At 41.4% G+C, this 16,566-nt stretch overlaps 1 protein-coding gene across 5 annotated transcripts in view; it reads right to left on the bottom strand.

Annotated features, from left to right (window-relative positions):
* Positions 1-14,322, bottom strand: part of PTBP2 (polypyrimidine tract binding protein 2) — an 81,659-nt gene extending 67,337 nt beyond the window's left edge. For 3 of the 5 annotated variants that reach the window (XM_008264838.4, XM_008264837.4, XM_002715844.5), the window contains exons 1-2: positions 14,049-14,321; positions 12,300-12,330 (exon numbers count right to left, since the gene is read on the bottom strand). In XM_008264838.4, the coding sequence (XP_008263060.1) occupies positions 12,300-12,330; positions 14,049-14,056 (39 nt within the window). In that variant the 5' untranslated portion in view covers positions 14,057-14,321. Of the gene's footprint in view, positions 1-12,299; positions 12,331-13,089; positions 13,185-14,048 lie in introns of those variants that run through there. The other 2 variants (XM_008264836.4, XM_051857466.2) reach the window with 2 other exon arrangements.
* Positions 14,323-16,566: the final 2,244 nt, after the last annotated feature.

The raw sequence follows: 16,566 nt of genomic DNA on the forward strand, positions 1-16,566 counted from the left end.
ACCTTGAAGGCATTTTTAAGCATCACAAAGGAATTTGTAAACATAAAATGAACACACACACACACACAGCAAAATAAATCCAGTGTAAGGTATAAAAGGAAAAACAAAAACAGAAATTAGTGAACCATGGAACAGAAAGAAGTGAATATAAAAGTTGATTCTTTGAAAGGACAGTTTAGTTCAGTTCTCTGGCAAGACAAATGAATAGGAGAAACCATATGTTCAGTATCAGCAATAAATGAGAATCCAAAAATGATATACAATTCTGAAAAATTCCAGGTTCTCAAGAAAGCAGTTTTCTAAGAAACTGCTGAGTAACTGAGTAAATGAATAAATCAAAAACTTTGGAAAAAATCTGAATTTTCTGTGAAAGTATTGGTTTATCTGTGTTGCTAAACTGTTACTGCTTTTTAAATTCAGTTGTAAGTATACTTAAAATGGTTAAACAATATTTTTACTTTAAAAGCAATAACAAAGTTACCACAAGATAACTTTTTTAAAAAGTTTTTAAATAGTGATTATTTTTATAACAACTGTGGCCAACTGTAGACACCACAGTATCACGACCCAGAAGAACTCTATCATCAGTCCAGCATTCATTAGCAACCCACAGCAAAAACTACCATATCCACTTTCTACTTTTCTCGTCATATTATTGACACAAATTCCAGATATCCATATTATTTTATCTGTAAATACTTCTGACCCATTCTCCATTTTTTTCAAATAAAACAATATAGTTAGCACATCAAGAAAAATTACACTAAAATCATCAAATGTAACTGTGTTAAAATTTCTAATATCTCCAAAAAACAATTTAAAAACATACAAAAAAGATGGCTATTTTTGTAGAGTTTATAATGCAGAGAAGATCAGGATGATACAAGATCAACACATTCAGTAGGTTGATACTTCCTCTTAGTCTTTTAACCTACAAATTCTCTCTCCATCACTTTTTTAAAACTATATTTTATTTGTCAAAGAAAACTGGCTGTTTGGTTTCAGAGATGCTCAGTCTGAGTTACCGAATGTATTATTATGTTGTGATTTAAATAGTCTCTATATTTCCAGAACACTGCCATTTAGACTTGCAGATTTAATCCGATTCTCTATTCAGTTTTGGTAATAAGTGACATTTTGTGAATTTTTTTGGAAGACATGGTATCCAGCTTTTGTGTGTATATGAACTACTCTCAAGAATACTTATAATAATTTTCCTTCACATTGTTTGTATTTGGCATAATTTCTGCTCAATATTCTTTTGGGTTGTTCTCTCTGTGCACGAGGAGGCAGCCTGTCAGGTTTCCCCCACCTGACAATAAACCTTTTCCCTTTAAAAAAAAATTTCTTTTGGAAAAACAGCCAAATTACTCATTACTCAATATGGATGTGCACTAGTCTACCAACACAAGTTCGGTTCTGTCAGTCCCTCAAATTGTATTGATCTTTACTCCCTCCACCATGCCTCAACCTATATCCAAAGCATAGATCACAGCCCACCACTTCAATGAAACTTACTGATTCTATGAAACAAAACTCTTCTCTCTTCCTGTACCCATATTGCACTTAAAACCTAAGGTACTTAACTCTCTCCAATTAGATGAGGTCCTGAAAGATATAATCTTTTGTATCTTCAGCAGAAATGAATCTTTTACAAAACAACGGGTATTTACCTTATCCACAATAAAGAGCTCAGAGATTACAAGCATACTGAAACCCTTGACACTTTCTCAAGACATCAAATGTTAGTCGAGTACATACTTAGTATTGTACATGCATTATTAATGATGAAGAAACAAAAAACAAATAAGATCTCTGCTCTCAAGGAGCACATACTGTCTTAAACATCTTTCAATCAACTGCTTCTAATACAGTGCTTTCATTTAGTAGACATACTCTGTAAACTGAAATTCTAATTAAAATATCCTAGCATTAAGAAAATCATTTTAAAAATTAAAATCTAAAAACCTTAATCCAAAGCTTGACTAATATACCTATTACAAACAGTTATAGTCAACTATCACAAAAACAGTTATGCTTAGTATTATTTAATTGCAAATTAGCTAAGCAAGCCAATGATAATGGGTTCAACAGCCATATTAGAACCTGTGTATAAGCAATGCTTTCAGGATACTAGCAAAACACAATTTAGAAAAACTTACTTCAACAAATCAATCTTTTGTTAGTTGTTTACTTACATCATCTTGATATAGTTAACTTACTAAAAACAAAAAAACTACTAAATATTTTTGCCACGCTTAAAATCTGCATCTAAAAAGTTAACAATGGAGCTGGCACTGTGGCATAGCAGGTAAAGCCACCACCTGCAGTGGCAGCATCCCATGGGGCACCAGTCCAACACCCAGCTCCTCCCCTTCCAATCCAGCTACCTGCTAATGGCCTGGGATGGCAGTAAAGGATGGCTCAAGTGCTTGGGCCTCTGCACCCACGGGGTGGGAGACCCAGAAGCAGCTCCTAGCTCCTGGCTTCAAATTAGTCCAGTGTTGGCCTTTGCAGGCACTTGGGAAGTGAACCAGTGGATGGAAGATCTCTTTCTCTGCCTCTACCTCTGCCTCGCTAAAACTCTGCCTTTCAAATAAATAAATAAATCTTTAAAGAAATTCAACAAATCTCCATTAAAGACTCACAAATTTCCTTTCTTGCCTAGTAGTTTCACTAAGATAACCAAAAAGAAAGTCTAAAATCACTGAGAGATAACTACAGCAAATTTTTAAAAAAGAATAGAAAATCAGATTTCAACATATCCAAATGCTACAAAACTTGGATATTCTGTAACATTAACTGAGAACCTGGGTTACAGAAAATAGTTTTTAAGTAAAATCACATTTAATCTTTACAACTGAAAATCTGAAATTGAAAGATAAAGAAACTGAGACTAAAAACATTTAAATATGAAAGACAACAAACCTGAAATTATGATTAATAATTCAAAAATATCTATACACCTAACATTCGAAATATCTATATACCCAACACTGTGTGTGTATACACATCAAAAAGTAAAAAGCTCCAAGAAAAAGAATCTACAATGCACATGAAATCAATTTTCTTTTTATACAAAGAGTTGGCATATGGCATAGCAGGTTAAGCTGCTGTCTGCAAAGCTGGCATTCCATATGAATGTCGGTTCAAGCCCTTGCTGCTCCATTTCTGATCCAGCTCCCTGTTAATGTGCCTTCCCGCAGCAGAAGATGGCCCAAGTACTTGGCCTCTGCCACCCACCTGGGAGGCCTGGCTGGAGTTCCAGGCACCAGGCTTGAACATGGCCCTGGCCCAGCCCCAGCTGTTGCAGCCATTTAGGGAAGAGAATGACAAGTAGAGGATCTCTTTCTCACTCTAAGTCTGCCTTTCAAATTAAAAATAAATAAATAAATAAATAAAAGCAAACAACAACAAAAACACTTAAAAAATAAAGAACCATTAGAATAGGTCAAATACACAAAAAGGTTAGTCCACAGGAAAAACACAAAATTAAAAATCTCATTAATTTCTTTTCCTTTTAACTTTTATTTAATAAATACAAATTTCCAAAGTACAGCTTTTGGATTACAGTGGCTTCCCCCACCCCATAATTTCCCTCCCACCCGCAATCCTCCCATCTCCCACTCCCTCTCCCATCCCATTCACATCAAGATTCTTTTTCAATTATCTTTATATACAGAAGATCAATTTAGTATATATTAAGAAAAATCTCATTAATTTCAAAATGTAAATTGCAAAATACTTTTATTAAGTCTAAAACTAGCTAATGTTTTAAATTTTGATGAGCTCTAGAATTGAGAAGGGTGTAGAAACACATGCACTCCCATGTGCAATTATGGAAAACATAGGAGTAATTTGGCATTGTGGCTTTTAAAAACTTTTAATCATAAATTTCATCTGACACAGCATTTTTACTTCTGATTATTCCCATACCTCTTAACTGTAAACTAGAATCAAAATGTTATCAATATTGGGAATTAAACTGTATTATGTCCAGGGGCCGGTGCTGTGGCATAACGGGTAAAACCTCCACCTGCAGTGCTGGCATCCCATATGGGCATCGGCTTACAACCAGGCTGCTCCACTTCTGATACAGCTCTCTGCTATGGCCTGGGAAAGCAATATAAGATGGCCCAAGTCCTTGGGCCTCCTGCACCCTCATGGGAGACCTGGAAGAAGCTCCTGGCTTCAGATCAGCGCAGATCCAGCCATTGCGGCCAATTGGGGAGTGGACGAACCAGCGGATGAAAGACCTCTCTCTCTCTCTGCCTCTCCTTCTCTCTGTAACTCTTTCAAATAAATAAAATCTTTAAAAAAATGTATTATGTCCAATAACTACACTGCCATGAATCCACTACTGTCATTAACAAAGACTGATAAAGATTACTGCTGAGACTGTATTGTTATAGGAAAACAAAACAAAAAAACAAACCGACAGGATTTCCACATCCAGCCAAGATGAAGTACTTTCAACCAAAGATGGACTACTATCAACTAGGTATGCCCTGTTGAAATAACTCAAAAATCATACAAATTTATAAACAACAGGTTTTCAAAGCACTGCTCATCAGGCAATGATAGACAATGATCCCAAAGAGTCAGAAAAGAAATGAGATCAGTCCATGTTTGTCTCAGTTTACTACACTGTGAGACCAGGCCACAGCACATCTTAGATGTAGAGCCTCAAAGACTACTTGAACTGAGAAGTCTGCATGGTAAAGGACCAGAAAAGAGAGCTGTACAGAAAGAAATCCAGAAATCTGCAAAAAATGATCCAGGTCTTATTAAATGTATGTGAGCAACTGTATTACAGGTAATGCAAAAAATATTGTACTTATTCAAATCTTTTAAAATTTACTATCCAAAGTAACATATAGAATCATATTAGTTAATCAAGTATATGTAACAATAGCAGGCCAAGAGGGCAAATATAAAGCATGCAATTATGTTCACACAGTGTATGTGAAGCTGGTATAAATATCCCTTGACACTTGGTAAATTATAAATGCATGCTTTACAACCTAAAGTAACCACTAAAACAAGAGTTATAGCTGATCTACCAGTAACAGATAAAACGGAACAAAAAAAAAAAACAAACAGAAAAGGAGGAATGGGAAACAAAGAACAAAAAGGACAAAATATTAAGTGATTGTATTAAAATCATTCTAATATTTTTTTAAAGATTTATTTATTTGAAAGGCAGAGCTACAGAGGCAGAGGCGGAGAGAGAGTGTTTTCTATCCGCTGGTTCACCCACCAAACGGCCACGACGGCCGGAGCTGTGCCGATCTGAAGCCAGAGCTTCTTCCATGTTTCCCACGCAGGTGGCAGGGGCCCAACTACTTGGGCCATCCTCTACTGCTTTCCCAGGCCATAACTGAGAGCTGGATAGGAAGTGGAGCAGCTGAGACCAGAACCAGCGCCTGTATGGGATGACGGCACTGCCAGTGTGGCTTTACCCGCTACACCACAATGCCATCCCAAAACCATTCTAAAATTAACATTAGATAGATGTAAATGGTTTTAATAACCAAGAGGTTATAAGAACTCATAAAAAGCAAGCCCCCCTTGGGTGAAGCATTTAGCCTAGAGGTGGAGAAGCCATTACAAAAGTGCTTGGGTTTTAGTCCAGGTTCTGCTCCTGACTCCAGCTTCCTGATATTGCTGACCCTGGGAGGCATCAGTTAATGTCTCCAAGAATTCAGTTCCTGCCACACATGGGGAAGACCAGGACTGAGTTCCTGCCACCTTCCTAGCCTCAGCCATCATGGGCAGTTGGTGAATGAACCAGCAGATAGATGGGAGCTCTATGTCTCTCTGCCTCTCACATTAATTATTTAATATAAAAAAGGCAAGTTATTCAGGTGGTAGGCATTTAACTTAGCAATTAAGACACCTATGTTCCACATTTAAATACCTAGGTTCAATTCCTGGCTCTGGCTCCTAACTCCAGGTTCCTGCCAACATAGACGCTAAAAGGCAGCAGTGATGGTTCCAGTACTTGGGTTCTTGCTACCCATCTAAGTACTATCTGTGTAGTATCCGAGCTCCAGCCTCAGCCCTGGTCCAACTTTGGCTATTGTAGGCACCTTCAGACAGGAGATGTTCTCCAGCACAAGCAAGCTCTCTCACTCTCCTCTCTCTGCCTCTCAAGTTTCTTTAAAAAGGATGCCCCATCTTCATGCTACTTAAAAAAACACAATTTAAATCTAATGATACAAAGAGGTTAAAACTAATGGGCACTGGGTACTAGTCTGGTTGCTCCTCTTCCAGTCCAGCTCTCTGCTGCAGTCCGGGAAGGCAGCAGAGGATGGCCCAAGTCCTTGGGCCCTGCACCCGCATGGGAGACCAGGAGAAGCACCTGCCTCCTGGCTTCAGATTGGCATAGCTCTGGCCACAGTGGCCATTTGGGAGGTGAACCAATGGAAGGAAGACCTTTCTCTCTTTCTGTCAAATAAATAAATAAATAAATAAAAGAGGTTAAAACTAAAAGGACAGAAGACGACACACCATGTAAATGCTGTTCAAAAATAATGCTGAGGAGGCAGCATTGTGGTGCAGGAGGTTAAGCCACTAGTGATGCTGGCACCCTGGGGCATCCTGTATCAGAGTGTCAGTCTGAATCCCAGCCATTCCACTTTAGATCCAACTTCCTGCTAATGTGCCCGGGGAAAGCAGAAGACAGCCCAAGTACTTGGGTCCCTACTATCTACATGGAGAACCAGACTGACTTCTCAATTCCTAGTTTCGGCAGGGCCTAGCCCTGGCTACTGTGGCCACTAGGAGAATGAACCAGAGAAGACTTTCTTTTTAAGGTTTATTTAATTTATTTAAAAGGAAGAGTTACTGAGAGTGGGAGGGGGAGGGGGAGGGAAAGTATCTTCCATCTGCTGGGTCACTCCCCAAATGGCCACCAACAGCCAGTACTGAGCTAGGCCAAAGCCAGGAGTTTCATCCAAGTCTCCCACATGGATGCAGGGGCTCAAGTACTTGGGCCATCTTCCGCTGCTTTGCCAGGCACACTAGCAGAGAGCTGGATTGGAAGGGGAGCAGCCAGGACTACTCCAACCAGTGCCCATATGGAATGCTGGCACTGCAGGCAGCAGCTTTACCTGCTACTCCACAATGCCAACCCCCAAGAACGTTTTTAAAGCAAAAAGTATTACCAGGTATAAACATGGCCACTGCATAATAATAAAGGGGGTCAATATATCAAGATACATGTAATTCTAAGTATTAGGTCCTACTAATAAATTTCTAAAGTACAATTTTTTATTTGATAGAGAGAAAGACAGAGAGAAAGGTCTTCCTTCTGTTGGTTCACCCTCCAAATGGCTGCCACGGCTGGCGTGCTGCACCGATCCGAAGCCAGGAGCCAGGAGCCAGGAGCTTCCTCCTGGTCTCCCATGCGGGTGCAGGGGCCCAAGCACTTGGGCCATCCTCCACTGCCCTCCAGGGCCACAGCAGAGAACTGGACTGGAAGAGGAGCAGCCGGGACTAAGAAGCCGGTGCCCATATGGGATGCTGGCGCCACAGGCAGAGGATTAGCCAAGTGAGCCACAGCGCCAGCCCCTCTAAAGTACAATTTTAAAAACAGGGGGCAGGCAGGTCTAGAGATCAAGGTGCCACTGGGCCTGTTACAGTTTAATATTTTAGTATAGTTCAATAGTTTAAAACTAGTAATACTTAATAGAAAGATATGGAAATCTCCAAATACTTGGAAATTAAGTAAAATATTTCCCAATAACCAAGTGGTAAATGGAATTTTTCAAAAATTTATTAGAAAACAATTTTAACTGAAAACATACATGTCAATATTTGAGGGCTACCTTGAAAACAGTACTCAAGAAGAAATTCAATAAACTTCTATACTAGCTTCAATCTTAACTAAGCATAAAAAGAGCAAACTAAATACAAACCTAAAGAAAAATAAAAACAGCAGAAATCAATAAAATAGAAAACTCTCAATGAAATAAAAATTTGATCTTTTGGAGAAGATTAATAAGCTATCTAGACTGACAAGAAACAAAGAAAATAATTATCAGGAATGAGAGCTGATTATCACCACAGATTGTAAAGTATCTAAAGTATAAAAAAGAAGTACTGAAACAAAAACAACTATGTAAATCAATTCAACAATTTAAGAAAATTGACTCATTCCACAAGAAGGTGAGCTAGCTCTAGAAGACAAATATTTCCAAAATTTATTCAAAGCTAACCTGAGTAGCCCTAAATCAATTAGATAAATCAAATATGTAGCTTAAAACCTCCCCACAAAGAGAAACACCAGGCTCACATGGCTTCACTTTCACATAATCTTAATAATTGAATAGCAATATGCAAAAAACCAATTCTACTTCTATACACTAGCAAGAAACTGGAAAGTAAATTTTTGTAAACATAATTTATGATAACATCAAAAACTATGCAACATTTAGTGATAAATCTGGCAAAAGATGTTCAAAACCTGTACACTACAAACACTGATGTGGGGAGCCAGCATTGTGGCATAGCAGGTAAAGCTGCCACCAGCGAAACTGGCATCCCATATGGGTGCCAATTGGTGTCTCAGCTGCTCCACTTTTGATCTACCTTACTATTAACATCCTGGAAAGGCCGGCTCCACGGCTCACCAGGCTAATCCTCCACCTGCGGCGCCAGCACCCCGGGTTCTAGTCCCGGTTGGGGCGCTGGATTCTGTTCCGGTTGCCCGTCTTCCAGGCCAGCTCTCTGCTGTGGCCCGGAAAGGCAGTGGAGGATGGCCCAAGTGCTTGGGCCCTGCACCCGATGGGAGACCAGGAGAAGCACCTGGCTCCTGGTTTCCGATCGGCGCAGTGCGCTGACCGTGGCGGCCATTTGGGGGGTGAACCAACGGAGACTACCTTTCTCCTTTCTCTGTCTCTCACTAACTCTGCCTGTCAAAAAAAAAGGGCAAATAAAAGATGAAGAGATAAATTGTGTTCATATGTAGAAAGATTTAGCAATATTAAGACGTCAGTTTTCCTCAGATTGCTCTACATATCCAAGTCAAAACCAATAAAATCCCAGAATAATTTTTTTAAGTGACTTATGAAAATGCAAAGGACCCAGAAGAGCCCAAACAACTTTGAAAAAGAGTAAAGTTGGAGGACCAGGACTATTCTGATTTCAAGATTCAATATAAAGCTACAGGTATTAAGAGAGTACATTTCTGGCATCTAGATAAATTTGAATATGTCAAAAGAGCAGAATTCAGAAATACAAACACACATACATACTTGACTTTGGCAAAGCTGCAAAGCCAATTCAATGGACAAAATTGTCTTTTTCACTCTCCTAACCCGTATTTTCCTCTATTCCAGGTGCAGACATTTGGTCTAAAGGTTAAGATACTACTTAGATTGCCCGCATCCTGTGTCACAGCACCTGGGTTCAAGTCCTGGCTCCAGTTTCCTGCTAATGCAGACCCTGAGAGGTAGCACTAGTGGCTCAAGTTGTTTGGGTTCCTGTCAACCATGTCAGAGACCTGGAAAACCAGGCTCCCAATTTTGGCCTGGTCCAGCCTCAGCCAACTGCAGGCATTTGGGGAATGAACCAGCAGGTAAGCGCTCCTGCTGTCTCTCCCTCTAAAATAAAAATAAATAAAAATTTACAAATTAACTCAAACTGGAACACAAACAAACCAAAATAATTATATCAGAAAATAAACAAAATAGTCTTTATGACTTTAGGTTAAAAATGTCTTAGATATGACACTTAAATTCATGATTCATTAAAAAAATAGTGGTAAATGGGAGTTTATCATAATAGTTGCTGCTCTTCAAAAAATACAGTTGAGAATGATGAGACAAGTGGCAGAAAATATTTGCACACCATAAGTATGGGTAGGGGCCTGCATCCAGAATAAAAATCTCTCAAAATTCAGCAAAAGAACAAACAACCTAGTAAAACAAAGTGGGCAAAAGATTTAAACAGATATTTCACCAAAGATAACTAAGAGTTGTCAAAAAGTACATGAACAGATGTTCAACATCATAGATATCAGAGAAATACAAATTAAAACCACAATGAGATATCACTTCATATTGATTAGACTGGAAAGGATGTGGAGGAACTAGAAATCTCATACTCTACTGTTGGCAAAATAAAATGGTACAACCACTTAGGAAAACAGCGAGCAGTTTGTTAAAAACTTCAATATATGTTTACCATATAATCCAGCCATTCCAACCATACACCTCAAGAAAAAGAAATCACAATGTGGAAACAACACAAGCATCTATCAAGGTGACTAGATAGCACATTACTTTATACTCAACAATAAGGAATAGACTACTGAAACAATATAGGTGAATCTCAAAATAATTATATTGAGTGAACAGAAGGGTACATATGGTATTATTCTATTTATTTAAAATTCTAAAACACTGCGACTAATCTATATTAACAGAAAGTGGTTGTTTGGGAGACAAGCAGATTAAAAAAGAGGCATGATAGTATTTTTAAGTGATTGATACTTATCTTAGTTGTGATAGTTTCACAAGCAGATAGATTAACTTCAAAGCATTGTATACTTGAAATACATATAGTTTATATTAAATTGTATCTCACTAAAGCTACTTTTTTAAAAAAAGGCAAGAGGTAGACCAGAACAGATTTAATTCACTTGTGTAAATAAAGATACTTATACGCTTGTTAATATGTACATTAATATCCTCAGGAAAAAAAATCTTAACACCATTGATCCACACTTAAGAAATGGAACCATGAATCTGAACAGTATTTTCACTTTGAATTTTTATTTAAACACATATATGTCTAAGTATTACCTTCTTTTACAAGTATATACATTAATTTTGAAGAAAGTTTAGTTACTTGGACATAGATAACACCAAAGGAAAAATTCCTATTACCCTATAAAATTATATAAAACTAACTTTACTCAAACTTTTAGAGCAAACAATGGCCTTGTAAGTGATTATCATTTACCCCTCAAGTACTAACACAGAAAACTGGTATAACCAATACATCACCTCTGGACATCATTTCTTCACTTTCTTTCTGGCCTCCTCATTCTGGATTTCCTTCTTTTCTCATCCACCACAAGTGCAAAACTCAAACTTGTATCATTTCTTCTTTTACCAAAGAGTCTTGTATGATTTATGCTTTTACAAAATTCACATTAGAAATCTGTTTGGATGGTAACTATATCTATATTTTGTGCTCTGGAGCTATTCTTTACTTTAAATCCTATAACTCTCTCAACTTGGAAAACACCATTGTCAAATAGGTCTAAATAAGTCCTTCCCAAAATACTCCTCATTATTTCCCCAACAATCTACAAAATATGAACTCAATACATAAACCTAAACATTAAGAGCACAAACAAGTATCTATTTCAATCCAGAGGACAGAAAATAAGCAAGAAGACACAGACCTATATCTGAAAGTATTCTAAAAAATTATTATACCATTACTGACCCAATTTAAGAATTCAAAAAACATTCTGAATAGTAAGCATCACTGGACTAAGCACAGTCTTCTCAAGATTGTTCACCTTTGGGAAGAGGGCAACGAGAATTCACTGTGTCAGGGTTGGGAAATTTAAAAGCAAAGGATCATGCCCTAAGAGGGCAGATAAGCTTGCAAACAAAAAATGATATGTCATGATGTTAAAAGGTACAGGTATTCAAAGAAACAAAAGATTTAAGCACTAGAACCAAAGTTTAAAGCTCGAGTGGTTTTCCTAGTCAGAAAGTGAACAAAGAAGATTCTCAGCTATCTCTACCATGAGGTCTTATCTTCCTTGAACAGAAAGGTAATGAAGCTCTTCTGACTCAAATTCGAAGTTAAATGTCTAGACAGTTTTAAGCATGAGGACAACTCATTCCTAACATGACCTATTATTGACAAAAATATTTTTATAACATAAAGGATAGTGCTTAAAATCAGAATTATATAGTTTAGGTCAAATCACTTACGCATTTCCAACTACTGTCACCCCTCCTATATTTGCAGTGTTTCATATTCACAGGAAGTCTTAACAAAAAATTGCTTTTAATCTCACAAACACCATTCACATTTACTTAAAAATGTTATTCCTATAGACTGCCAGTTCTAGAAAAACTTGTTTTTTTAGATCATCAACTTTATGGTTATTTATCTAATCTAGTTTTACAAACTAAACAAACATTTTACACTTGGGTTTTGTTAGCCATATTACAGTCTTCAAAGAGACCTTAAACTTTCTGTTAATTATGCTAACAGATCAAACAACCCCAGCTCTCATATTAGTTTGAAGCATAATCTTTTCCTACCTTCACACCAACTGCAACTTCAGTGACAATTCTGCAAGGAAAAAAATAAATAGTTTCAAACTCTTGTTCTACCAATCACTGTTTTGACTCTAGAACTTTTTAGAGTAGTTTATCATTCATAAATCTTGCAGACACAAAAGAGATGGATAACAAATAGAGAGATGGTGATATTCCTTTGTACTATGATTAACCTGGTTTTCTAGAAACAACTTACAAACATAAAAAGCCGACAAATACACACTATTTTTTTGAAAAGCTGTTAATACCAAAAAGAACAAAACCCAAAACACTCTAAGTGTCATCCCTGCAATGTTACTAGACTTAAAAGAATGATTTAACACAAACTCTGCGGTAATCTTGATCAAATCTAATAGGGAAGCATGAGTTTCAGTGCAAGTTACTTCTGCCATCCATTTCTGTGTTCATCTTCGATGGCAATATTGAGCTTCCTTGGATCTAAGTTTCATCTGGGAAACGATCTCTAGGTAACTTCTGATATAAGTGCGATGACTCAACTTTTACTACCATCTCCACTATCTTTGAAAAACACCTAACTCTAGTTGCTTAAACAACATGTATTTACACCTGCCTCTGACAACACTGTCACTGATCTTACTAAACATGCTTGTCAGGTGAAACTGTTTCCGCATCCCCACTGTAGTGCGCTGGGCCCGGAGTGAGCCCCCCACCCCCACGGTTCTAACAATGAGTGCAATGCTGAGTCTTGGCGATGTGGACTGCTAGGGGCACAGGCGCTGGTCCCGCTCCCTTGCCAGCGCCCTGGCCTCACCTCGCTCAGCATTCCCTCCTCACGCTGAGGCTCTTACAAGCAGCAGCACTTTCTGGCTTTCGCCGAGTGCTTTTTGTTTTCCCCCAGAAACTGGCCCAAATCGCTAAAGAGATGGCCCTGGGTTTGACTATGTGCTTTGCTGCCTGCCACGACTGTGGGCTCCTGCCCATGTGACTGACGTCGACCTCCAACACTTTGGGTTTTTTTTTTTCCCTTAGACGATTTAATTTGTGGGCTCTTTACGCCAAGGGCCTCTGAAACGTTCTTAGGCCGCACACAAAAGCAATTCTTTCGGCCTCCCGCCCCCACTCCCAGACCTAAATGAAAACAAAGGACTCTGACATCTGCCCTCCCCCTTCCTCCCGCCGCCGCCGCCGCCGCCCTCCCCCTTCCTCCGCGGCTCCCGCTCGGCTTTCCCCGGAGCTCCCGCCAGCGGCATCTCTCCCGGCCAAGGCGGGCCGGGCGAGGCCGCGGCGGCTGAGGATGGCCGGGGCTGCAGCTGGGGCGCCCCTCTCCTCTACCCAGCGGGGCCCCCCTACACACAGGCCAGCGCCTGCCCGCCCCGGCGCCGCAAGCCCAGGGTTCGGGTCCCCAAGAACGCATCGAAATGGCTCCGAGGAGGTTGGGGGGGGGGGCAGGGACGAGCAAGACGTTCTGGGGTTCCCACCCCACCCCCCACCCCCGCCGCCCGGCCGGTGCCGGCTTCGCCCGCCGGGGTCGTCCCCCCGCCACCTCCCCGAAGCCTCCCCAGCCTCCGAGCCCTCTTTCTTCTCCATTTTTCCCACCACAGCCTGCCTAGGGAAGCAAAGGGAGGGGTGTGTGCGATGGGGCGGGGGTTGGGTAACGGCAGCCCAGCCCTGGGAGGGGCCGCCGGAGGGTTTCTGCCCGACCCCGGACCGAGCTGAACGACGGCCCAACTCTTCTCTCACACACATCTCCTCGCCGGCCCGGCTACATACCCGTCCATTGCCGAACCGGACAAAGCTTCGCTCACAAGAACCGAGCCACGCAGCCAGCGAGCCACACAAGCGGCGAGAAAATGGCGGCCGAGGCCCGACGGAAATTGCCGAAGGTGCCGGAGCGCACGGGGCAGCGCGCGGCAGCGGCGGCGGCGGAAAGAGCCGAGCGCGCCGGCGCCCGGCAGCGGGAGGCGAGCGGCTGGGCGCGGGGACGAGGGGGAGTGGGCGCCGTCGCCGTGGCCTCCTCCGCGCCTTCGCACGCCTGGCTCCCTCCGCCTGCCGCCCTCTGGGAGCTGGGCCGCTGCAGCTGCTGAGCGTGACGCCCCGGGATTTCCGCCTGGGCTGTGTGGGAGGGACTCTTCCCAATATTCCCCACCATCTGTCCTGGGCTGGGTCCGGGCTGCGGGCCTGCCCCCATGCAGCCTCCACTTTGCCCTCCAATCCTAGTCCCAGTTTGGCTCTCCTTGGCTTCTGCAGGCCGAGGAGGAGGTATTGTACAGCTTCCCTCCCAGGCCAGCCTTTAGTAGCAGACCTCCTCCAACCTTTAAAACAAAAATCTTTACCCCATGGAACAAGACTAGCGGGTAGTAAAAACACCACTTTCTGAAGCAGAAACTCCTCTGAAACAGGCGTTGGCTTCCAAGCCTGTAGTACCATGCCAGGTGTAGGAAAAGGTGCGCTTCATTTGTGGTGTTGATTAGCTCACACCTGCAGGAAATATTCACAACAACCTGGGGGGATTTTGATCCAGGTTGAGTGAGGTATTAGAGTTTGTACTAAACAATGCTACACACGGTACTGCTGAACAACACCTCAAACTACAACAAGTTGGAGGTGTTGCTATGGAACCCCTAAACTGGGTTTGCCCAAGTTCCTGGTTGGTCAGCGGTGCTTGTGACCTTCCTTTGATTGGGCAATGATGCTGTTCTCTTTAGGGAATTTCTTAGGTCCAGATGGGCTTCCGTTGGTCTTTGGTGGAGGAGAGGGTAGTAACCTTCTGCTCCAGACCTGGAATTTCTCTGCCTGGATTTCGAATTCCCCTAAACAGTGATCAACAGGGCTTTATCTATTGCAAAAGCAAATCATTTCTTTTTTTTTTTTTTTTTTTTTTTAAGATTTATTTATTTGAGAGGTAGGAGTTAGAGGGAGAGACAGAGAGAAAGGTCTTCCATCCGCTGTTTCACGCCCCCAATGGCTGCATTGGCCAAAGCTGCCTCCATCGGAAACCGGGAGCCAGGAGCTTCTTCCAGGTCTCCAACGTGGGTGCAGGGGCCCAAGGACTTGAACCATCTTCTGCTTTCCCAGGCCATAAGCAGAGAGCTGGCTGGGAAGAGGAGCAGCCAATGATGTCTTGAATCTGGTGATTAGAATTGTTTGGGGCCAGCTATCCAACTCTCTCAATGCAGTGAATTCCTTTTGATAAAGGGCAAGCAAGGACATCTTGGGCTAAGGGAGACAGATGAAAGGGTGGGTGCTGCTCCGACATTAGAGGGATTCAGTTTGAATATTTAGGGTCTAACATTTGGGGATGTGAAAGGGAACGTAGATGCCATGGTTTGGAAAAGAGTTGGCTCTCAAACTCATGCAAAGCCGTGAGTTACTGGTACCAAGAAGGGGAAACTGTACTGGATATATGGTATTTAAGTTGTGGGCCTATGGGGAGGCGTTTCTGGTGTTGAAGATGTGCCCTCAGAGGGCAGTTCTCCCTAGAGTGTTGGCCATAAGAGCAGCTGGGCCAGCTGCTCGCTCTCTGCTTCCTGACTGGACTGGGTGATGCTCCCTGCTTCCTTGCATCACCATCAACAGGCTTGTCAGATGCCGCACCAGTGGGGCTGCTTGATCTTTTATTTGCATCTCCAAAATTGTGAGTGTAATAAACGTTTTCCTTTTATAAGGGTCGTTTTCTCTGATATTTTAATGACAAAAGATGTTTAATACGGTGGAAATGGCAGTGGGGTAAGCTGAATCTTCACCATTGGTTAAATACAATAAAACAGCTACACTAGTGAACTCCCTTTTCTATGTGTCCTACAGTCTCGATTTTAATTTTAGTAGCATAGTGGGTGTTTTATTTAAAGTTTTTTTTTTTAAATATTTATTTCATTTATTTGAAAGGCAGATTTATAGAGGGAGAGGCAGACAGATCTTGCATCCTCTGATTATTCCCCAAATGGCCACAATGCTGGATTAGACCTGGCTGAAGCCAGAAGCCAGGAATTTCATCCGGTCTCCCACTTGGGAGCAGGGGCTCAAGCACTTGGGCCGTCTTCCACTGCTTTCCCAGGCACATTAGCAGGGAGCTGGGTAGGAAGTGGAGCACCCAGGTCTCAAGCTGGCACCCATACAGGATGCCAACATGGCAGGCAGAGGCTTAACTTTGTATGCCACAATGCCCGCCCTTGGTTTTTGGGTTTTGTTTTTTTTTTTTTTTTTTTTCAGTTTTAAATAGCACTCACTTTTGGGAAATTTACTCAGTGGGTGGCTGCCTTGCCAGTACTCTTACCATTTGCCATCCTTT

The sequence above is a fragment of the Oryctolagus cuniculus genome, chromosome 7 (assembly GCF_964237555.1).
Source record: "Oryctolagus cuniculus chromosome 7, mOryCun1.1, whole genome shotgun sequence".
Lineage (NCBI taxonomy): Eukaryota > Metazoa > Chordata > Mammalia > Lagomorpha > Leporidae > Oryctolagus > Oryctolagus cuniculus.